Source organism: Erinaceus europaeus, chromosome 9 (assembly GCF_950295315.1).
Source record: "Erinaceus europaeus chromosome 9, mEriEur2.1, whole genome shotgun sequence".
NCBI classification, from domain to species: Eukaryota; Metazoa; Chordata; class Mammalia; order Eulipotyphla; family Erinaceidae; genus Erinaceus; species Erinaceus europaeus.
Genome location: NC_080170.1, coordinates 118,658,625 through 118,682,016, shown reverse-complemented (window position 1 = coordinate 118,682,016; position 23,392 = coordinate 118,658,625). Strand labels below are relative to the sequence as shown.

Below are 23,392 nucleotides of genomic sequence, written 5' to 3'. Positions count from 1 at the left end.
TTAGTAATCAGACTACAGCATTAAAATGCAGCTATCCGCTGGTCTTACAACGTGCTATAAAAAGGTAGAAAGACATCAACATAATAGCTAGATTTCTATAGCTAACACTAGTAAGCCTACTCAGAATACTTAGATACAGGGAGGTCTGCAGTCAGCAACATGTCAGTCTTGAGTGTTGTGAGCCACTCGTAGAGGAGTGCTCTGGGAAATGTACACACAGCCTTTGGGAGGTCATGGTCATGGTCGTGAGCGGCACACCTTCTGCATCGTCTTCATTATTCTCTGGTCCACAAGACATTTTCTTAAAATGTCTTAATTATTAGTCATCCTGAATTGATTCTTTGCTGCTGCTTCTCTTTCTCCCCCTGCCATCTCCTCCTCCCTCTTTCTCTTCCCTTCTCCATTTTCTTACCAGAGCAACGCTCAGTTCTGACTTGCGGTGTTTGAATTAAGCCCAGGGTCCAGGAGCCTTGAGCATGAAGGTCTTTTACATAATAACTGTGTTACCTCCCCAGCTTTGTTTATTTCTCCAAGATTATCTTTTTTTAAGTCCATGACATATCTTTGTAATCATAAACATACTGAAGAGTCTCAAATACTTTTTTTTATTGTAAGAGTTGGAGAGAACAGATTTGGTTCTGGTTTTGTCATCATTGCTCTCCTGTGGGCCTTGGGGAACAGCCTCGCCCATGCAAGCCAGGTGATCTAAGATGGAGCCATCCCCAGGTCCAATTTAATTCCCTAGGTTTTACTCTTTTTCTCTGCCCCCCACCCCCCCCTTCTTGCTCCAGATTACACTGTACTGAGGAAAGCTTACTAGAGTAGTTTGACCAGGTTGTAACTGTGGTGTCTCTTTCCCCCCTTGTTTACAGAGCAGGTTGTGTGGAGTAGTAACCTGGGGAGTTTCTTTTATAAGAGGCATACTAAGTTGCTCAGGCTAATATTGACTATATATTTATGTTTCTTCACACATAACAGAGTAAAATAGTTCGTGTGCTGAACCTTTGGCAGAAAAATGGAGTATTCAAAATAGAAATTATACAGCCTCTTTTGGACATGGCAGCAGGAACCAGTAACGTTGCCCCAGTAGCAGAGACTGTCGCTAACAATGAAGGTATGGGCAGTTTAATTACAGTCTAAGAACATGTGTGTGGCATTGGGTACATTAAAAGTCTTTGCTTATGTAATGGTGGGACTTTCAGTTTGAAGGTAGACCTTTTCATAAAGCTTGTTTTTAGTAAAAGTGCTTTTTTTCTCCTCAAGTACTTACTGTTGTGTAGACTCTAGTACCATCGTCTGGTTTTTTAATATGTCAAACAAAATGGAATGTTATGAAAGAAGACTTCTGCTGTCTTCTCTGGCATTTAAGAAGGTTCAAAACGAAAGGTTTCTTAGGCCTACCTCAATGATGATCTTTCTTTGGCTAGGTTCCCCTCCACCTCCAGTTAAAATTGCTTCTGAACCTACACAAGCCACTACAAACTCTATACCAGCTGTGCCACAGCTGCCCAGTTCAGATGCCTTTGCTGCTGTGGCCCAACTGTTTCAGACGACTCAAGGTCAACAGGTAATCTGCCTATCTGAAGATTGAGCGGCTTGTAATTGAATACTATTGTCAGTTTTTTGTTTTCTATTCCTAATTAGCAAACACACAAACACATTCCAAGGGAAGAATTATTCCACTTTCAACTAGAAAAGCCTTCACTAGGAAGGAAAAAGTGGAGAATCAGCATTACTATTACTCCCTTTAAAGAGGACATCAGAAACTACTAGTACAGCTGCTCTCAATTCTAGTATTTCAGATTGACTTGGAAAGTTTTTTTTACATTTTTCTAGAGTATGTATTTACCTTATCCATAACTGAGTGTGTTTTCTCTTTGACCATCTTTTATTTTTTCATTGGATAGAGACAGCCAGAAATTGAGGGGATAGGAGAGACACCTGCAGCACTCCTTCACCACTTGGAAACCTTTTCCCTTGCAAGTGGGGGTCAGGGGCTTGAACCCGGGTCCTTTAGCACTATAACATGTGCGCTCAAACCAGGTGCGCCACCACCCGACCTCATTTAAAATGTATTTCTTTTTTTCACCTTTTGCTGCCCTTGTTTTTTTATTGTTGTTGTAGTTTTTATTGTTATTGATGTCGTCATTGTTGGATAGGACAGAGAGAAATGGAGAGAGATGGGGAAGACAGAGAGAAAAAGACCTGTGGAGCGACTCCCCTGCAGGTGGGGACCCAGGGGCTTGAACCAGAATCCTTGTGCTTCGAGACACATGCACTGACCTGCTGCACTACCTCCTGACTCCCCCAAAATGTATTCTTAACTGTAAGCAACGTTCATTATATCTGTCCTGATGGATTCATTCACACACACAAAAACACCATTTACTGTAAGGTAGACTTGCTCCATGACTGTGCTATTTTCACTTACCTTTAAGGGCTTTTTGTTTTTTCTTTTTTTAGGAAGTTAGCATTTGATGCTATGATTATGCTCTGTTGTGTGCTTTATCAGTTTTCCAATTCTTTAAGCTTCAGCAGATCCTTCAGACTTTTCAGCAGCCTCCAAAGCCCCAGTCTCCTGCCATTGACAACGCTGTGATGGCTCAGGTGCAGGCTATCACAGCTCAGTTGAAGACTGCTCCTACACAGCCACCAGAACAGAAAGCTGCTTTCCCCGCACCCGAGCAGAAGACCACGTTTGACAAGGTGCGCTTCTCGCCTGGTTCACGTGCCCTGGCTAGACTGCTCAGCATGGGATGTGGGAGGAGGTCACCATTTTGCTATCTTCTCTGGGTGATATTGTTATTTTGTGGCTTGAGGGATTTCTCTTTTCTTTGGACATTGATGGAGTTTCCTAATTATAGACTTAAAATATACTTGTTGCCCTCCCCCCCCCCAAAAAAAAAGTGAAAATGAAATATAAAGGAAACAGGAAACCATGAGTGATTTCCTCCACCACCACCCCCAACTTGGAAATAACTATTGTAGCATTTTGGTATATATCTTTAGAGATAATGTCTTGTGAATACAGTCTATTTATTTGCACCTTGATCCGGTTGTCTGATACTAAGCCTGGTAAATTTAGATTTGTGTTTTTACAGGGATACTCCACAGTTTGTGTTCAGCCTGTTCTGTTGATAGACACTGAAGTCCTTTTGGGGTTTTGTTTTGATTTGAGAGGCGAGGAAAAAGAGCAAAAGGAAGCTAGATATACCTACAGGCTTGCTTCCGTACCCGTGAAGCATCCCTCCTGCAAGTGGGGAACAGGGGCTCAAACCCCTGTCCTCGCAGCACATTATAGTGTATGTTCGCACTTAACCGGGTACGCCACCGCACAGGCCCCTATTAGCTAATCTTATCACTAGCTGCCATGTCATGTCTGTGTTGGGCTAGTGTAGTGTCCTCCCGTTGTCTGCTATCCTTAGGGGTACCACTAACAGCAGTATACTGAGTTATGCACAGCTCAGAGCTTCCTGTTGAAATACTAACCTAGACAGTTCTGTTCTTGGATGTTTTCTCTATTTATTGGGTTTATGGCTATATAAATTTTCATTAAAATTTACAAGTTCCTGCTTTATTAATAAATCAGTTTAAGTTTCAAACCCAGGGTTTTGTGCATTTGTGATAACACTAAACCATCTCCCAAGCCATTGTTTATACTTTGAGTGGAGCAGGAAAAGACATGTAAGCATGGCTCTGCTGTCCAACTTTGTCTCTGGTGCTGGTGCTCCCCTCGGTTTTTAGATGGTTTATTGTCATGTCTCTTTCAGAAGCTGCTGGATAGATTTGATTATGACGATGAGCCAGAAGCTATGGAAGAATCGAAAAAAGAAGATGCAGCAACCACCGCCGCTGCTGCTTCTACTGCCGCTGCCACCGCCACAGCACCTGCTGCTGTTGCTCCCACCCCGCCTGCTCCCGCCGCCTCAGTCCCCCCTGCCGTCCCCATCGCCACGCCTGCTGCTTCTCCGTCACAGGCACCCTTGTGAGTATCTTTCTTCCGATTCAGAGATTGATTTATGTTGGGAGCAGGGGGCACGGAGAGAGCCGGAGCACCACACCGGAACGTGCAGTGCCAGAGATGGACGTCGGAGCCTCCGCTGGAAAATCAGTGCCTCCTCTCCCAGAGCCCCATCTCAGCTCCCGTCATTGCATTTTAAAGTGATGATTTGAGTTCTCCCCAGGGGGCAGGGGAGCATCGTGTTGGCAGTATAAATGACTTAGTGTTAATAATGCTGAGTATGTAAGCTAACGGTGAAATACATGATTTGGTAAAGTATTAATTAGTCACCTCAAAACAGCATTCTTTGTATCTATTTTTTCATTTATTTTTGCCAGAGCACTGCTTGGGTCTGACTTGGTGCCGGGGCCTGAACCTGAGACCCCTGAGGCCTAGGGCCTTGGGTGTCAGTGTCAGTGTCTTTGCATAACAACGATGCTGTCTCCCAGCCCCTCTCTGTTCCTGTAGTGTAAGTGTTACGAGAATGTTGTTTCTCAGCGGGTAACAAGATAACATGGTTTTCTAGTGGGTTTCCTGGAGACGGCGCACAACAGCCCGCATATGCGCAGCAGCAAGCTGTGGATCAGTTTCAGCCTCGAATGATGCCCATCCCGCAGGAGCCAGTGCACCATCAGGTACAGACCTTTTCCTGCAGCGGAATCTCAGTAGAGCATGTGCCTGGGTTGTACTTCGCAGACCTCTGTTTAGCTGTGTGATTAGTCAAATCATATTTCAATGCCAGTAAAAAGGAAAAAGCCCCATGCTTCCTATTTAAAACTAGATGTGCTAGTTAGAGTTGTTTAGATATAAATTAAGATGCTATTTCAGGAAATTAACGTGTCCCTAACAGCTCTCTCCAGTGTGGTGAGCTTGATATGTTTGTGTATGTAAGTGTTATGTGATTAAATCCCTTTAAGGACTGTATGCTCTCAGTGCTCAGAATAACGGTGTTTAAATCTACAGTTAAAATAGCACAGCACACTGGAAATGGAGACCTGTTCATTGTATTTATTTTCAGTGAATCTTCCAGTTTCCTAAACATGAGACTACCCCTAACTGAGGAGGAGACTTAATAAAACACAAATCTTAGTCCTCGGTGCCACAGTCAAAATCTTTTTTTTTTTTTTATTTGTATATTGGTCCAGTTGTGTAGCCAGCCTTAGGAAATAGCTACTTTGTGGCCCTCCTTTAGAAAGTCAATGAAGAAATCTCTCTTTTTAAAATATTGTATTTACCAATGAGAGATACACAGAGGAAGGCCAGAACGCTATTTAGCTCTTGACTTCTGGTAGTGGGAGGATTGAACCTGGAAATGGAGCCTCAGGAGTGGAATTCTTGTGCAAACCATTATGCTGTCTTACTCTACCTAAGAAATTTCAAGAGCACTGTTCAGCTCTGGTTTATGGTGGTGCTACAGACTGAACGTGGGATCTTTGCTGCCTGAGTCATGCAAGTCTTTGCATAACCATTATGCTCTCTCCAGCCAAGAAGTCTCTTTAGTTTAGTGTATGTTTATTTTCTTTTCTGTATTATGTCCATTCTTTATGTATACAAGTCTCCCCCGTCATCCAGAAGTAGCTTTGGCTAATATGGTCTAAAACAAAGAAGCAATTCTTAGAATTTCTATGGAAACTTTCTGTGTTTCAGATACAGAAAAATAACCAACCAGATTGCACTTAAAGGGAACTTAACACTAATTGGTAGTGGAATGATGAGAAAATCAGGAATGATAAGATGAATACAGAGTCTGTATAGAAGTAGTTTCTGGGGGGAAAAAAAACTTGACAGCCCTTTGTCACTGCTAAGGGTAGAAGCTGCAAAGCAAATGCTGAACTCTATTTTCACATTTTACCTTTTACTATGTAAATCCCTTGTGAATTTCTTTTAAAACTGTGATTTATGGAGGTTTTCCTTTAAAATAAAGAGGTATAGCAAACTTTATGAAGCTAGTGTGTGATTGTACTGACTTTAACCAGAGGATTGGCGGGGTTTTCTTGGTTTTTATTTCCTGTCTCCCTCCCCTATTGTGGACCTGGAGCCTCATGCACACATGTATACATAATTTCACCCAGGTTGGTTTTTTCATTCAGATAGAGGAGACAGCACCTGAGTTTCTCCCAGTGTCGTGGCGCTCTCATTTGGTGCCTGGGCTCGAGCTTGACTGTGCACATGGAAAGGCACAACACCTGACCTGGTTATTTCTCTCTCCCATCTCCTAAAAAGAATTCTCAGGCAGGGGTAGACAGCATAATGATTATACAGACACTTGTGCTTGAGGCTCCAAAGTCCCAGGTTCAATCCCCCGTACCACCATAAGCCAGAGCTGAGCAGTGCTCTGGTTAAATAAATAATAAAAATAAATTTTTAAAAACCAACAAAGTAAAATAAATAAATTTTTTAAATGAATTCTTACAAAGCCATCTAGAAGTATGAAGAGGAGGCCAGGCAGTGGCACACCAGATTAAGCGCACACATTACACATCCGGGTTCAAGCCCCTGTTCCCTACCTGCAGAGGGAAAAGCTTCATGAGTGGTGAAGCAGGTCTGCAAGTCTCTGTCTGTCTCTCTCCCCCACCCTGTTTTCCCTCACAATTTCTCCCTGTCTCTATTCAAAATAAATAAATAAATAGACTAACAATTTTTTTAAAAAGTATGAAGAAAGCCTTTGATTTTTTCACATGTTTAACAATTACTAAACATTTGTAAATATTTCGGAAAGAATACTTTTTGGTAATATACATGCACTTTTTGAATTGTATTGGCTTTCATTTCAGGAGAGGGAAATAAGAGCTTACCAGATCGTGGTTACTTTCCTCATGATACTTGGAGCTCTGAAAAAAGAAGTCTTCAGAGTTGGGCTTTGTTCCTGCACAACAAATCCACACTTCACTACTATTGCTGCACGGCCCCCCCCTTCCTTCCTCCTCCACCCCCTACCCCCCCCCCCTCAATAGAACAGAAAGAAGAGTAGAGACCTGTAGTACTACTCATGAAGCTTCCCCTGCACGTGGTGGGGGTGGGGCTTGAGCCCAGGTCCAAAACTGCTTCTTTTTATTAGTTGTCTTTTCCCCCTTTTCCTTTTCCTCTTCTCTTTGTCTTCAAAGGTCCTGGTCCTTGGGATCAGTGTAGAGACCTCACACACAGCCTGTGTGTTCACTCTTACTACCAAACTAACTACTCATCCTCTGGCTTGCCCATGTAAATGAAGCTTAAACATGTCTTAAACATATTAAACCATCTTAAACATATTAAACCATCTGTGTGTTTATAACTTTAAAGTGAGTTATAAGAGTTTCACATAAATACTTGGATAAGTGAAGTCTTTAAAGAATTGTACCTGTGTAAATTTGTTAATCTTTGTTGTTTTCCTTAATCATTGTAGTTTTCCTTGCTTAAAATGTATTGAGAATATTTAAACTTGTTATTGCTGTTTATAAAGTAAGCGTTTGGGAGTCGGGTGGTAGTGCAACGGGTTAAGCGCATGTGGCGCAAAGCGCAAGGACCAGCATAAGGATCCCGGCTCCCCACCTGCAGGGGAGTCACTTCACCGGCGGTGAAGCAGGTCTGCAGGTGTCTGTCTTTCTCTGCCCCTCTCTGTCTTCCCCTCCTCTCTCCATTTCTCTCTGTCCTGTCTAACAATGACAACAACTACAACAACAATGAAAAACAACAAGGGCAACAAAAGGGGAAAATAAATAAAGTGAGCATTTTCCTAATTGTTTTTGGTAGCTTTTTTTTTTTTTTTAAATTTAAACATACACTCTCTTTAAAAATGCAAGGTCCCACTTCCTCCTAACGGACAGATGCCAGGATTTGGCCTTCTCCCTACACCATTTCCACCTATGGCTCAGCCTGTAATCCCGCCAACTCCAGCTGTGCAGCAGTCTTTCCAGCCTCCTTTTCAGGCACAGAGTGAACCGCTCGCACAGAAGGCACATCAGGTAGGCTTTAAAGATTGCTGGGGTCTGTTTGCTTGATAACAGTGGTTTTAATCCGATATAAGGCTTGGGTACATAATCGTATGTCCTAAATTTGTGCTTTGAGATTGTATTCAACAGTTTCCATGGAACCCTGGGGGGATACATTTGAGTTTAAAATGCTTATTAACCTAATTCACCTCTCTAGGTGATGGCTTGTAACTTAGTGTGTTTTGGATTTTTGTCCTTTCCACTATTTATAATGTCCACTTCTATATTTAATGGCAGGTTTGTTTTATTTTGGTGTTTTTTTTCTTTTTCTTTTCTTTTTTCTTTTTAAGGAAATGGAAGTCGAACAACCTTGTATTCAAGAAGTTAAGAGGCATATATCTGATAACAGAAAGTCAAGGTCAAGGTCAGCATCCAGGTAATTCGTGGAAAATGCGTTTTCCAAATCCATGTGTCTTTGAACATGGAGATTAAGATCATTTGGAACTGGTTAAATAGCTGTGTACTGGGCCTGCTTTGCCTTGTGCACAGCCAGCCGGTAGCCCGGCCCCCACCACGTTGGAGGAGCTTTTGGTGTTTGCTCTCTTTCTGAAAATGTCGACCTGAATGAAGCAGTGAAGCCCTGGAAACCACAAAGAACAAATAAAACCAACTTGCATAATTTTCAGCTCTTCGGTGTTAATGAGATAGCACTTCTCATAGGTACATGTTCTTATAGAGTGAGGGTAGAGAGATTGATTTGTTAAAATATAAAGTATGGGACCGGGTGGTGGCGCACCTGCTCAAGGACACAGCTCAAGCCCCCGGTTTGCAAGTGGTGAAGCAGGGCTGCAGGTGTCTCTCTTTCTCCCTCACCCTCTCAATTTCTGGCTGCCTCTATCCAATAAAGATAATAATAAAAAAAATACAAGGTAAGTCATGCCAACATTTCCCCCCATTGGTGCTTTATTGTCTGCAGATACTGTGGGATTGTAAGAATTACAGGTATTAAAAGTTTTTTGTACGTTTTTCAGCAAGAGAATAATCTTATAATCAAATTGTTTTTAATTGCTACTGAAAGAAAGATGTAACAGCATAATGTATCTCAGTGGCAACAATCAGATTTTCTTTAACCAGAGCACTGCTCAGCTCTGGATTATAGTGGTGCAGGGGATTGAACCTGGGACTTTGAAAACAATTCGATTTTTATACTACAAGAATGTGATTAGTATAGTACAAGATACACTGAAAATGAGAAGTGATCATATAAACTAGCAGTGTCTTACCTCATCTGATATATGTTTGTGTCTATGCACACTTAAACTTTCTAAACTTTAAATTTCCTTCTGTTGAATTGCTACATTTCAAACTCTGGCTTTCATAGTTGTATTTTTTTTTTTTTTCTGTTTAATTAATCAGATACAGAGGGAAAGAAAGCCCAGAGCACTGCTCAGCGCTGGCTTATGGTGGTGCTGGGGATTGAACCTGGGATCCCAAGCCTGAACGTTTTTGGCATGACCATTAGGATGTCTCATGAGCCTGTATTCTTACTATGACTATTATTATTTTCAAACTAGCACATACTTACCTTTTCCATTTTTACTTCATTTGCCATTTCTTTCCCTCCTTCATGAAAATACTAGGTCACCAAAAAGAAGACGATCTCGATCTGGTTCTAGATCACGAAGGTCTCGTCATCGACGTTCTAGATCTCGGTCAAGAGATAGGCGCCGACATTCTCCTAGGTCTCGATCCCAAGAAAGACGGGATCGGGAAAAAGAAAGAGAACGGCGACAGAAAGGGCTTCCTCCCATCAAATCTGAAACTGCCAGTGGTAAATTAACCTTCACGCATACTTCTTGCATTTTTTTTTTTAAGTCATGGTTATTAAATGTTTTGCAGCTCTTAGGAAGATACCATTTTAGTACATCCTGTTGGGTTTTTGGTATATGCCTTGCATTTTCTTTTATGTGTTAAACTAATTGTAAAAGGGATCAACCAAATTAGCAATGATTAGTAACTTGAGTTGATATGCCCGTAGCCATTTGATTAAAAATTATTATGTAATGCTTATTTATCATTATTCTGTATACTTTCTAGTAGAATATATAAAAATCCGAGACTGTGGGTCATATTACCTAACTTAGCACACAATAGAAGAGTAGAACCAGGTACATACGCAGTCACTGGTTAGAAAGGGAATGTCGACTACCCATTGTGAACAAGAATATTCGCTGGGATCAAATCTTAGCTCTCCTGCTGACAGCTAGAGAGCCTTGGGCAAACTATCTGTTCTTTGTTCCCCAGTCATTTCTGATGAAATCTTTAAGCCTATCCAGGGGGAAAAGGGGGGAAAAAATTCTGCAAATATTTTTCATGTATCATTCATAAACCTGATTTTGGTTTTGGATGTACAACCTCAGCATTCAGGAGTTTTGTAAATGTACATGAACGTGCTTCTTAAACTTGTGAAACTATAATGTGACTCATGGATGTTTTCTGGGGTTTTTGTTTTGTTTTCTTTTAAGTTTGTAGTACTACACTCTGGGTGGGACAGCTGGACAAAAGGACTACTCAGCAGGACGTTGGCAGTCTCTTAGAAGAGTTTGGGCCAATTGAATCAATTAATGTGAGTGTTTTAATTATTTGATGACAGTGGGCATGTGATTAATGTCATTTTAAGTAACGTCTTTTTTTTATTTTTAATTGACGATTCAATGTTTATTTGAGGAATTACATGTCAGATGGGTATAACTCCACACCATTCCCACCACCAGAGTTCTGAATTCCCAGTCCCTCCATTGCAAACCACCGCAGTTCTCCAAGGTTGCAGACGTGGGTTGACTGTCATCTCTACAGCTATCTGTCTACATTTGTGCATAATCACCCACTTTCTCTTCCAGGTCCAATCCTCTTCCCCTCCAAGCCACACATTACTACATCCAAACATCTCTCCCCTTTTCATCCTCTCTTTCTGGGGCCTGATGGAGCTGGATTTCAGAGCCCTCTTATCCTCTTCCTCCTATCATTTCTTCCCCACTGGGGGTGTATGGATCAAAGTTGTTTTGGGGGTAAAGTAAGGTCTTTGATTTTTAAGCTATAGAAGGTGTTTGGAGCCCATGTTTTGGCTTTCTCTGCATTTTTCTTCTCCATCATATTCTCTTTTAATAACCAAGTTAAAGATCTTTTTCTTAAAAAAAAAAAAAAAAAATCTTGTAACCAAGCTTGGGAGGCCTTTATAGGTAAGTCATTAATTCCTGGCAGCTGAGATTAAACTCAAATTGTCAAATTTTTAATTAATTTCAGATTATAGAATGTTGACTTGGTGAAGAGGGTTGCGGTTATTGGAACTGGTTACTAGTTAGTATTCTATCTTAATGACCTTTGGTTTTTCACTTGTTTCATAATATTGAAATGTTTTGGAACAGATGATTCCTCCCCGAGGCTGTGCCTATATTGTTATGGTTCATAGGCAAGATGCTAATCGGGCCCTGCAGAAACTGAGCCGAGGAAATTACAAAGTGAACCAGAAGTCCATAAAGGTATAGCTTCCTCCCTCACACGGTTCCCTCATTAATAATTTAATATCACATGACTTTTAAAATCTATAATCTTGGGGTTAGAAATGTGCCGAGCCGGTGTAGTGGCTCTGCCCATGGAATTTGTGGATGGGATAGATAGCATAATGGTTATGCAGAGTTTCATGCCTGAGGCTCCAAAGTCCCAGGTGCTACCCCCTCACCACCATAAGCCAGAACTTAAATTATTTTAAAAAAGAAAGAAATGACACTCGCCACTGAGACATTTTATATGCGTTTTTTTTTTAAAGAAAGATTATCTCCTTAATCTTAAAACTTGAAAAGTTAGGCACATCGTAGAATTTTTTTTTTAAGTAGATAGGTTTATCGAGATATCAATTGATACTTTATAATATCATCTAGTAAACTTTTCTTCAGGCATTTTTAAATTCTCCACATTTTTGTAGAGGGAGGAAAAACATGGTCACAGATGGTACGTGGCAGTCTCCTCCGAGGAGCCAGCGTCGGCGTCGTTTTCTCAACACCTTAGCATCAGTGCTGCCCGTACGTCCGTGCCATTGAGAGCACTCCCCAGAATACTGCATTTCTTTTCTCTGAATTTTATGCTGGCAGAGTCGGATCACAGGTGACTGAGGAAGTGGGGCAATGGCTGCTGGCTTAGAACTTGCATTGCAGGAGAAAAGGGAGAAAAGGTAGCCAGACCCTAGTGAAAGTCCAGTCTGCCGCCGGGTGGCCAAGTCTAAATAATCAGAGTGGGGACACTTTGTAATCAAAATGTATGATGGTGCTTTCCTCCTCTTCTTTTTATATTTTGACTGTGATGGAATAGATTGCCTGGGCCTTGAATAAAGGAATTAAGGCAGATTACAAACAGTATTGGGATGTCGAACTTGGTGTTACTTACGTTCCGTGGGACAAAGTGAAGCCAGAAGAACTGGAGGGTTTCTGTGAAGGTGGCATGTTGGATAGTGACACACTCAGCCCAGGTAAAACTTTATTTAATTTCTCTTCAAGTCTGTCTGTTCATTCATTCATTCATGCTGCGGTGCCCGTGTATACACCATGCCAGTCTCTAGTTACAAACTGAGGAGGTTACAGTGGGGATAAAGCAAAGTGGTCTTTGCCCTAACGCAGTTTGTTGTCTAGGGTGAGGAAAGCGGGCCAAAATGAAATGCTTTGCCGTGGAAATGTAACACATCCCTCTTAACTTAAGCAGCCATAGGTGGTCGCTGTAAATGGCTTGCAGTTCATTTGACCCACAAGACCCAAGAGTTGTGCAAATCAAGAGTTTCAGAACTTGCTTTGGCGGGGGCCTTACCCCTGTGTGCTGTGATTCCACCACTCATGTAGCGTGCTCTGAGCTCCCACGTGGTGCCAGAGCCTCAAACCCTGGACCTGCCACATAGTACAGTGTGACTTCCACATTTTGAACTCTCTCTCAACTGTTGGTTCAAATCTTGGCTTGTCTTTGATAAGAGACAGTGAAAGAGACAGCATCAAAGCTTCCTTCAGTGTGGTAGGGCCTGGGCTCAAACCTGGGCCATGTACATGGCAAAGTAATCACTATCATGTGTGTGTGTGTGTCTGTCTGTCTGTGTCTGTCTGTCACCTCCAGGGTTATTGCTGGGGCTCAGTGCCTGCACCATGAATCCACTGCTCCTGGAGGCTATTTTTTTCCCTTTTATTGCCGTTGTTGTGGTTACTACTGTTGTTACTGATGTCATTGTTATTGGATAGGATGGGAGGGGGGACGGGTTGAGAAAGATAGACACCTGCAGACCTGCTTCACCACTCGTGACTCAACCCCGCTCGCCTTTTGTGCTGTTTTTAAGAGCACTTGAGAAACCGCCCAAGTCACTAAGTATCTCACGACTATCACTGCGGAGAATCAGTGTGTAGCATGGAGTGGTTACAGTGAGGGCATTAGTAATTGTGCCCAGACCTAACAGTGGGACCAAACAGTCAGGGACCCTGCTGGTCGTGTGGATGGGTTGGTATGAGCTTAAAAACGGAGACATGCTGAACCTCAAGTTTTGGGTGTCGGTTCCCCAAATGTTAACCAGACCTGATCACGCAGTTTCCAGTGCTGGGCGTGTGCGCGGTCATATTGCCGAGGTTGCTTGTAGATAGTCTGATCATTGAGCATATCGAGGTGAGCAGAGCTCCCAGGATGTACCCCTGGCAGAGTAGCTCCTAGGTGACTGCTCCCTGTCCCCTGTCAAGATGATCTTACTGAAAAAGAGCACGTTGTACCTAAACCTAAAGAAGAGATAGCACTGAAGAAATAAAACTGAATGCGCAAGAATGAATTCAGCATAAATGCGAAGAAGGGTTGACACACTAGGTTAAAAAAAAAAGATGTGGGGGCTGGGCAGTAGCAGATCAAGCGCGAATGGCCTGCCGCGCAAGGACCTCGGGCGTCCCGGGTTAAGGGCATCCTGGCTCCCCACCTGTAGGGGGTCGCTTGGTGAGCAGTGAAGCAGGTCTGCAGGTGTCTTTCCTCCTCTCTCTCTTTCTCTGTCCTATCCAACAACAACAGCAATAACTACAACAACAATGAAAAACAAGGGAAAATAAATTTAGTGATTTTTTTTTTTTTAAAGCCTCCAGGAGCAGTGGATTCATAGTGCAGGCACCGAGCCCCAGAGATAATCCTGGAAGCAAAACAAAAGGAGTGGGGGGTTGAGGGGGCAGAGAAGCACAGAATGAGTCTTTTTTTTTTTTTCCCTCCTCCAGGGTTATTGCTGGGCTCTGTGCCTGCACCATGAATCCACCGCTCCTGGAGGCCATTTTTTTCCCCCTTTTGTTGCCCTTGTTGTAGCTTCGTTGTGGTTATTATTATTGCCCTTGTTGACGCAATTCGTTGTTGGATAGGACAGAGAGAAATGGAGAGAGGAGGGGAAGACAGAGAAGGGGAGAGAAAGATAGACACGTGCAGACCTGCTTCACCGCCTGTGAAGCGACTCCCCTGCAGGTGGGGAGCCGGGGGCTCGAACCGGGATCCTTACGCCGGTCCCTGCGCTTTGCGCCACATGCGCTTAACCCACTGCGCCACCGCCCGACCCCCAGAATGAGTCTTAAACTGAACACTTGCTATTGTGTTTGAGTCTAGTGTTCTATAGCAATTTCTTTGGAGATGTTTCCATGTCCAGACAGGAAATCTGAAGTAAATGGTTAAGATGAAGAGGTACGCTGGGCAGTGTGGCCCACACAGTTGCACACAGGTGGACCCAGGTTCAGCTGCTCGGTTCCCACCTGCAGAAGGGGAAGGGGAAGCCTCACAGGTGATGAAGCAGTGCTGCAGCTGTCTGGTTTTTATCCTTTTCTATCTCCCCTTTCATCTGTTCTCTGTATCAATTAAGCACTTTAAGAAAGTGAAGACGCGTATCTAATTGTGCGCATGAACATTAAAAATATCAGATTGACAGTGGAACTGTAGTGGAAGAGTTTGGCAGTGGGTTATGGGCATGGCCTGAACTGGTGAGACGACAGGGTAAGGAGGGACACATCATGCCAAGGAAATAGGACATGCTTACAGGAGTTTCAGGTCAAAAGGAGCCAACTGCTGGGCCATCCTCATGCACATCTCAAAGAGCTGAGATGTTAGACAACTCGGTGTGCCCAGATTCTGCAAGGTTCTGGTCCAGAGTAAAAAGTCTCCTCCTCCCTCCCAAGATCTTTGATCCAAATAATCCTTTGTTGCTATTCAGAAGATGGATGTGTGTTCATAGCTTTATGTGCATATGGATTCGACCCCATCTCTGCCCCTCTCTTGTGACCGTGGGCATAGTGTTTTCTGTCTTCCTCATTTCGTATAAAATGGAAATAATAATAGAACTTACTGTAGATGCATATGACAAATACAGGAATGAATAGAATGCTTAGGACTTTTTTTTTTTTTACATTTATTTTCCCTTTTGTTGCCCTTGCTTAGGATTTCTTACACTCATCTCATAGTTAATGTCCATTTTATTTAACTCTCATAGATTGGAAAGGAATTCCTAAGAAACCTGAAAATGAAGTTGCACAAAATGGAGGAGCAGAACCCTCACACACAGAACCAGTCTCCCCTGTTCCTAAACCATTGCCTGTGCCTGTCCCTCCTATTCCTGTTCCTGCACCTATAACAGTACCACCTCCACAGGTAAGAATGTTTGGAGCCTGACTGAGAAGTGTCTGAAAGAGAAACTTTATTATATCAAGAGTCACTTTTGAGAAAGTATAGAAAGAAAGAACTAGTGAGGATCAAACTCGGGATCTCATCCTCCTAATCTGATGACAACTGCATCACCTTCCGGCCACCCTTCTTCCTGACTGGATTTTATTACAGGACTTAGGGAACTAAGTCTGTTCTGAGGGAACTTGAATTTATACTCAAGAAATTGCTGATTTCAAGGGAGGGGGCGTGTTAATCCTCAAGGACGCAATCTCACCACTTCTGGGCAGTTTTTCCAGACACGGAAAAAGATGACACAATACACACATGGTGCCAGGGTTCAAATCTAGGCCATGTTCATGGCATAAGCCAAATTAAAAGATCTTCAGGAGGCTGTGTGGTGGCACACCGGTTAAGTGCAAAGACCTGCTCGAGGATTCAGGTTCGAGCCCCCGGCTCCCCACCTGCAGGGGATACTCCACGAGCAGATCTGCAGGTGTCTGTCTTTCTCCCTCTCTGTCTCCCCCTCTCTCCTCTCAGTTTCTCTCTGTCCTGGCCAGTAAAATGGAAAAAATGGCCACCAGGAGCAGGCCTGGCACCAATCCCTAGCAATGACCCTGGAGGCACACACAGAAAGAAAAAATCTTCGGAATACAGGCAGAGACAGTGGGAGGTACTACAGCGTCAAGTTTCCTTCAGTACTGTAGGGGCTGGGCTCATGTATCCAAGTGAGCTCTTCCACCATCCCCCAGGAACTCTTGGTGTGTGATTGGCAGCTATTTGATATATTGAATGCCCTTTAACTCGGAGAGAAAGTCTTAACATGTGTAGTCTTTGCTGTCTAACCAGCCCTTGTTTATCAGAAGGGAGAACCTGGTTTGAGACTTGACTCTTAACTCCACTGTTTATATTCAGCACTGTGACTTTGAATTTGAACACAGTGTAAAGCTTGGTTTCCTAGCTATAGTGTGGAGATTCATTCACTCCTAGCTTTAGCTTTGTTCCTCTTTTTATCAGAGTTTGAGGATTAACCGAGACAGTGTATGTTAGACACTCCTGTGTTACCTTAAAGATCTAAATATTGGAAAAACTGGTAAAAACATATATAAATAACTTAGAAAAACAGGGTTTAAAAAAAACACCTGTTTTTATGAAAAAAGAAGAAAGCAACTCTGGCTTATAATATTGGTGCGAGGGGTTGAGCCTGGGATAGTAGGCATGCGAATGAGGTAACTAATAGAATAAACTGTCTCCTTGGCCCTTGACCCATAGTGTGATGCGCTAGGATTTTTTTGTGTTTCAGTACCTTTTTCCAATGTGAAAGCTACGATGACTGACTTACCATAAAAGTGTGATCCCTGGCTTCTTGGTTTCCTCGGAGTTTAAGAAAATTGCATGCTTTGATACACACTCAACTGCTATTTTTATAAATGAACTTCTCAGTTGGGCAAACTTCATTCGACCTTTTAGATAAGCCTTCCCAGTGCAAGTTAGTAAGACTCGGTGTGTATCAGCCCTCCTCTGGAGCAAGCTGACCGACTACAACTTGTTGGCCTTGTCTTAACGCAACAGTTAACATCTGTTGGTCTGTTATTCTGTTAGGTGCCACACACTAGCATTTAATGTGTTAAGTTTTAATTCTCATAACTTTGTGAAGCTGACGTTTGTCCATTTTCAGATGAGTGAGCCGAGGTCTAGAATAGCTTGCTCAGGGGCATGCAGCTAGTTGTGGCCTGATCACTGTGTAAATTGCCAGGCTGCTTTCTGAGAGTTGTTACCTCCCAAACATGTTGTGGAACATTGTGTCACACTATCTGCTCCCTCACTGATAAGTGGCTGGTCTAATCAACAGTGTGAATTCACTTGTTGGCATAAAGAGCCAGGTCGTGATTTCTGTTATTTGCGATAGGTACATGTTATGGCTTGCTGTCCGATGTGTTGACACAGTCACGAGTTTATAAACCCTAGAGTTCAACAAGGCGTTTTCGCCGTATGCTGGCCATTAAGGGTGGGGTGAGATCAGAGATGTGACTGTACCTTCCTTCCTAGGTCCCACCCCACCAGCCAGGCCCTCCTGTTGTCGGTGCTCTGCAGCCTCCAGCCTTCACGCCCCCCATGGGGATTCCCCCTCCTGGCTTTGGTCCTGGTGTTCCTCCTCCACCACCACCACCACCATTTTTGCGTCCGGGATTCAACCCAATGCATTTACCACCAGGTACACTAAGTCTCAGGAGACAGTCCTTTAGAGCCTAAAATGAAGTGACACCGTGTGCGTTGACGTTCTTTTTTCTTGTTCTAGGTTTCCTTCCTCCTGGGCCCCCACCTCCTATAACTCCACCAGTTTCCATTCCTCCTCCTCACACTCCGCCAATAAGCATCCCAAACTGTAAGCATGTTTTTCCTTTGTGTCCCCTTGTCCTCTTGGTGTTGAGAGTAGGAGGGAGAATGGACCAGTGACAGGGTCTGTGCAGTAGTATGGCAGAATGTTGACCGGGGAAAGAACTAATTACTCAGCTTCACATGTTGATGTAATTATATTCCTTAGCCACTATCGCTGGTATAAATGAAGACACTACAAAAGACTTATCTATTGGAAATCCCATTCCAACAGTGGTGTCTGGGGCTAGAGGAAACGCCGAGTCTGGTGACAGTGTGAAAATGTATGGCTCAGCCGTGCCACCCGCCGCACCCACGAATCTGCCCACTCCTCCTGTAACCCAGCCCGTTTCACTTCTTGGTAAGTTCATTACTTTATTACTGGTTTTTTTCCGCCCTGCCCAGGTTAGGTTTTTTGTTTTTGTTTTTTTCAGTGCTGATTTTGGTAAATGTCCTCTGGGTCTGGTGTTCTTGGTTAAGGAAGATCTTCCTCTTAAGCATGGATGCTTTGTTCTTACCAAGAGTAGCCCATGATTTTAGTGACAGCTCTGGATTTCCCCATCTTAATTTGGCATAGAAAAGTGATTAGGATAATTAATCATTCTCTAAGAAGGGATTGGTACGAGGCTTATTGATCCACAGACCCCACATAGCTTCCAGTTTTTATTATACCTAAAACCCTTTGTTTTGGGGGTGAAATTCTTTGTAGTCTAGTAATGAAATTCCTTGCAACGTAGTAGCGGTGTTGTTACCTGAATAGCACTTTACACTGCGGTGCTGCCCCTGATGTTGAGCTCTTCCCAGTGAGACTGAGGTTTCCATCTGTAAGATGCCTTATCTTCTTTGTTCTCTTGAAATGCAAATATGTCATTTAACTGTCAATGGTGGCTGTTTTTAAATGAGTAAGTTGTAGTTGAAGTGATGCTGCCAAGTGTTTTAGCAGAGAGTTAATGCATTCTTAGTATTAGAAGCCCATTATATTTTCTCGGCTATATTTGTGTGCACATGCTTGGCTTTATAATCTTAGTTGTTTTTTTTTTTTTTAAGGAAAGCACATTGCTTACCTTTGAGATGTAGGGCTGTGGGTTTGATTCAGGACTTTTAACTTTTCACACCTTTCAATACTGTGGACTCTGAACTTTGTGCATGTATTACATTTGTAATAAAAGTGAATTTGTTTTCAAATGGCATGCTGTCTTCTGCCCTTTTAAGACTGAGCTTAGGCTAATAATAAACTTGACTTTTATCTTACTATGTAGAGTAATGGTAAAAAAATCTGTGCTTTAAAAATGTCACAAGTAATGTAGCAATAGTCATCGTGATGGAAACTGATTTGTTTGAGCAAGTTGCTTAAGAGATCTACACCCTAATGAAAGTCACGTAGTACAAAGAAGCCGTCTAACAGTGGACTAGAAGCTGGAAGGCCCTAACATCTTTGGGGATATTGCTTATTTCTAACACTCTCCCCTCCCCCCCTTTGGTATCTGTACTAAGATGGTTGCACAGCCTCGTAAGCCCAGAATCTAGCTCAACTAGAATTCTCTCTGCACACCTTTCTTTCCTCTACCCCATGTGATGATATAAATCCTCTTTGAAGTGAGGTTTAGAGACTATTTCAGAACTGTGTACATACGCTTTCGTCTGGGCTTAGAACACTTCGTGGGTGATTAAAAAGATGTCATCTCTGCTTTCAAGCATCTTAAGTAGCCTGCCTCTGGTTCACCATCCAGGTCTTGAAGACTCTACCCTTTATTTTGTACCAACTGAAATGGATAGCCAACACATAAAACAAAATACAGATGGGCTTGGTAAGCTTGACACTGCTAGAAAAAGTACTGCATTTCTTGGCATCTGTCATACTTGTTGGATGTCCGTCTCCCCCACCTTGCCCCATCCAACTACCCCTCCCAGAAGGGGAGCTCCTGAGAGAGGGAGGGGCATTTGTTCCTTGAGTGAGTCGGTGATGGGGTGGTTTCAATACAGGGCTGACTGTACTTCACCTCCAGTTATCTTTTTCTATAGTTTCTAAAACAAAATTTAGACTTGGGGGATCTTCCAGACCTGAAAAGTTACATTAAAATTTGTCACAGTACCTTTTGTAGAAAACAGCCACTTAAGTAAAACATAGTTTAGTTCACATGATGATTTTAAAAAGAAAATCCACTTGTGCTTATCCATTCAGAAATATGGAGATGAGTAAAGCTTTTATAGAAGCGAAGCTTTAATGAGTGTGCAAATAAAACGGGATTTACCCAATAGACCATCACAGTTGCATCATTTTGGTAAAGTAGCTCTGCAGGGCCCTTAATGAGCTTGGGGTGTTCTTGACCTTACCCGAGTAAGTCTCCTTTATGAGAAGGCTTCAGTTATCTTGGCGCTCTAGTGTTCCCTATTACAGTGAAAAGAAATGGTATGCCTAGAGGTGTGATGCTCGAGTTCAGTTTATCTGTGAAAGAAAAATAAATAAAGAGGAGGAGGACAAAGGGGCCTGGCTGGTGTTGGGATGAGCTGCTGTGTGAAACATCCCACAGCGCTTACTGGCTTACCGCACGTGAGGATACCCACTTACTGTTTGGGAAGCTTTGAGGAAAATGACATTTATTGCTTTGGCTCTGCTTCTTAGACTTGCAGAAAGCAGAAGCAAAGGTTTTAGGGGGGCAACTATTGTTTTGATGTTTCCCCGATCAGTTAGACCACATGACTGTGCACGCTGTGTGCCCTTCAAATCAAACTGACTTTTCCTAGACCTTCGTTTCCTTAATGTGGCAATCACATTTTAAAGCATCAGGAGCCAGATAGATGTTCGTTGAATCTCCTCTGAGATTCTGTAGTGAGACTTGACTATGGGAAGCGGCAGTAGGGCTCACTCAGTGTAGCTTGGTTTAAAGAGCTTTCGGATTGCTTAGACGGAAGTGTGCGTATTAGTTTCTGGAGCTGGGTCCAGGTAACCCACACTCCACACTGCTGACTTTTTACAGGGATCTAAAGACCTCTGTCGTTGAGGTAGATGACACTGAAAATACATAATTACTTGCAGTCCACTGGGGATTTTCCTGTCGCTTGATTTTAAAGAAATCTGTTCTTGGTATTTCACACTCCAAAAACAGCTACTAAAAGAAGTAGTGGTTTCAGAACACTAAAGGTTAACAGTCTAAGTAGCTGATCATTTAGGATAAAGACTATTAAATATACAGTGATTCAACTCATCCACTTTACTGTATAAGTGTATCTGTTTAAAATTTTAATTTGTATCATATGTATCTAATGATGTAAGCATATATCATTAAAACATTAATTGTAAATGTGAAGTTTGGGTTACTTTGGTGTTCCAAACAATAAAAAAATACACAAAAAGTGTTTGTTTGTGTTACATCTCTACTGTGTTAAGCAAATACCTGCTGAAAGAAAACCCACACACATTTGGACTCACTCCTTTTGTGGAATAGTAAAGCCCCTCCCCCTTCCAGATCCAGAAATTCATTCACTACCGACCACAGAGGTTTCCCAAGGCTTATTACCCTAGTGTGATAGTTTACCAAGAGTTTATTTGTACCATCACCTCCTGCTTACTGGTAGTTTTGCTGCTGAAGACTTAAAGCAGAAGTTCCAAGTGGGTGGTCTGCAGGCGTGGTTAGTAGCCAGCAGTGCCTGGCCTCCTGTCTGTACATCCCCGGGGCCTCAGCGCACCATCTGAGTCGATGCTCCCAAGTTTGGACACTTGAAGAAATCGTAGGCAGAATCAGTTTATGAGCCGTACGTTAACAGGTATTTGTGCTTTTGCATAATAGTTTTGACCCTTAAAAAAATTGGCTAGAAAGTGAGTAATTTTACTATTGAGAGCTCAATAATTGCTTTAAAATTCGATTTTCATTTGTGGTGTGATTTCACTTAGCTTTGGGTTTCTAATCCCAGAGTTTGAATTTTCTTATGCTCCGTTTTTAATATCTGTATCAGAACATTAGAGCACAGTGGGGGGGGGGTGCTGAAGAACTGTCTAGGAAGACAGATTGTGTATGATAACGTTAATTCCCTATTTTTTCCCCTATTGTGAACTTTAATATTGCTCCATTTTAAGCTAGCAGGACTTACGAGGTGTAGTCATTGGTGCTCGTAAAGCCTGTTGACTTTATCCTAGAAAAGTCGTCTTTGAAAGTTAAGTTTTGAATTGTTATCCAGAATTCTGCCTTCAGTCTATAACATTTTTATTGGCACAGGGAATAATTAGTAGCATTCCTTACCAGATATTTGCCTTAAATATGAAGTATTCATAGATAGATACACTGTTCTTTCAGAAGGCGACTTCCTTTACATAGAACACTTGGACAGTCTTGTGCAAGAACTTTGAAAGCTGTGTTTTACACTGTGTCCATTTCCCCTGTGCTCTTCCTGAATTGTAGAGATCGCATTTTGTGTAGTCACCAGTGAGAACACAGAGCATCTCTGGCACAAGATTTCTGTTTAAAGAGACTTGTAATGCTGGAGTTCTGCTTTGGGGGCGGAGGCTGAAGGAGGGCTGGATTTGACTCTAGATTACTATAGGTAGACAAAAGTATTTTCCTTGAAGAATTTCAGGTAAGATTCCCCCCCCCCCCCAGCTACCATTGAAATTCCCTGCAGAAATTTTAAGTTAACTGTCCATTCCAGTGTTGACTCTGATAGTGTAAACTTTTCCCTGTGAGTCATAGTTGTTAAATTTTGCCACTTAAAGTTCAGGAACGATTATTGCATAACAAAAGATTGATGAACACCTATAAATTAACTTTAGGGCAGTTGACCAAGGCTGGATACTTTATGACAAACTGAGGTGTCATCCTTAAAATTCTGATTTTTGCTGATAAAATATACGTTATATTTGTATTATGGTAACGAAAGCTTTTTCTTAAAGATTTAACATTCTATACATGTTTTGCATTATATTCATAAGTGCAATCAAAAAATGCTTTATTTAGCTGTTGCCTCTACATTCTTCCTAACTCATCGTAACACTACAAGAATTGCCTTGAAGTCCTTTCAAGATATTATGCCCTAATTGTTACCGTTATAAGTGGTTTAATATTGATTTACAAAATTATAAGATAACGGATATAATTCCACACCATTCCCACCACCAGAGTTCTGTGTCCCCATTCTCTGCATTGGAAACTGCCGTGGTTCTCCCAAAGTCACAGCTACAGGCTGACCTGATACTAACTGGTGCATCTGGACAAAGTAAATACATGTATGGGGCTGTGCTGGTGACTTGGTTTTCAGAGTATCTGGAATTAAAGCAGTTGTTGATTTGCTATAACCCAGCGAGGGATCTTGGTACATTGATGGGCGAGCTCAGTGATACCTTTTCCCTTTGTGGGAAAATTACATCTTAGGTTCTACAGAATGCCACAGTGACATTCTGTTGGGATCAAATTTTTAAAAGATG

The 23,392-nt window shown here is 42.4% G+C and overlaps 1 protein-coding gene across 5 annotated transcripts in view; it reads left to right on the top strand.

Moving 5' to 3' along the window:
• The window catches only part of SCAF4 (SR-related CTD associated factor 4), a 56,825-nt gene that overhangs the window by 24,856 nt on the left and 8,577 nt on the right, over positions 1-23,392 (top strand). Inside the window, exons 5-19 of one of the 5 annotated variants that reach the window (XM_060198622.1) lie at positions 979-1,114; positions 1,428-1,567; positions 2,530-2,706; positions 3,774-3,985; positions 4,527-4,635; positions 7,780-7,941; positions 8,259-8,344; positions 9,549-9,739; positions 10,434-10,534; positions 11,334-11,447; positions 12,274-12,430; positions 15,431-15,588; positions 17,650-17,815; positions 17,900-17,986; positions 18,146-18,337. In XM_060198622.1, coding sequence (XP_060054605.1) covers positions 979-1,114; positions 1,428-1,567; positions 2,530-2,706; positions 3,774-3,985; positions 4,527-4,635; positions 7,780-7,941; positions 8,259-8,344; positions 9,549-9,739; positions 10,434-10,534; positions 11,334-11,447; positions 12,274-12,430; positions 15,431-15,588; positions 17,650-17,815; positions 17,900-17,986; positions 18,146-18,337 — 2,188 coding nt within the window. Of the gene's footprint in view, positions 1-978; positions 1,115-1,427; positions 1,568-2,529; positions 2,707-3,770; positions 3,986-4,526; positions 4,636-7,779; positions 7,942-8,258; positions 8,345-9,548; positions 9,740-10,433; positions 10,535-11,333; positions 11,448-12,273; positions 12,431-15,430; positions 15,589-17,649; positions 17,816-17,899; positions 17,987-18,145; positions 18,338-23,392 lie in introns of all 5 variants that reach the window. The other 4 variants (XM_060198625.1, XM_060198623.1, XM_060198624.1 and 1 more) reach the window with 4 other exon arrangements.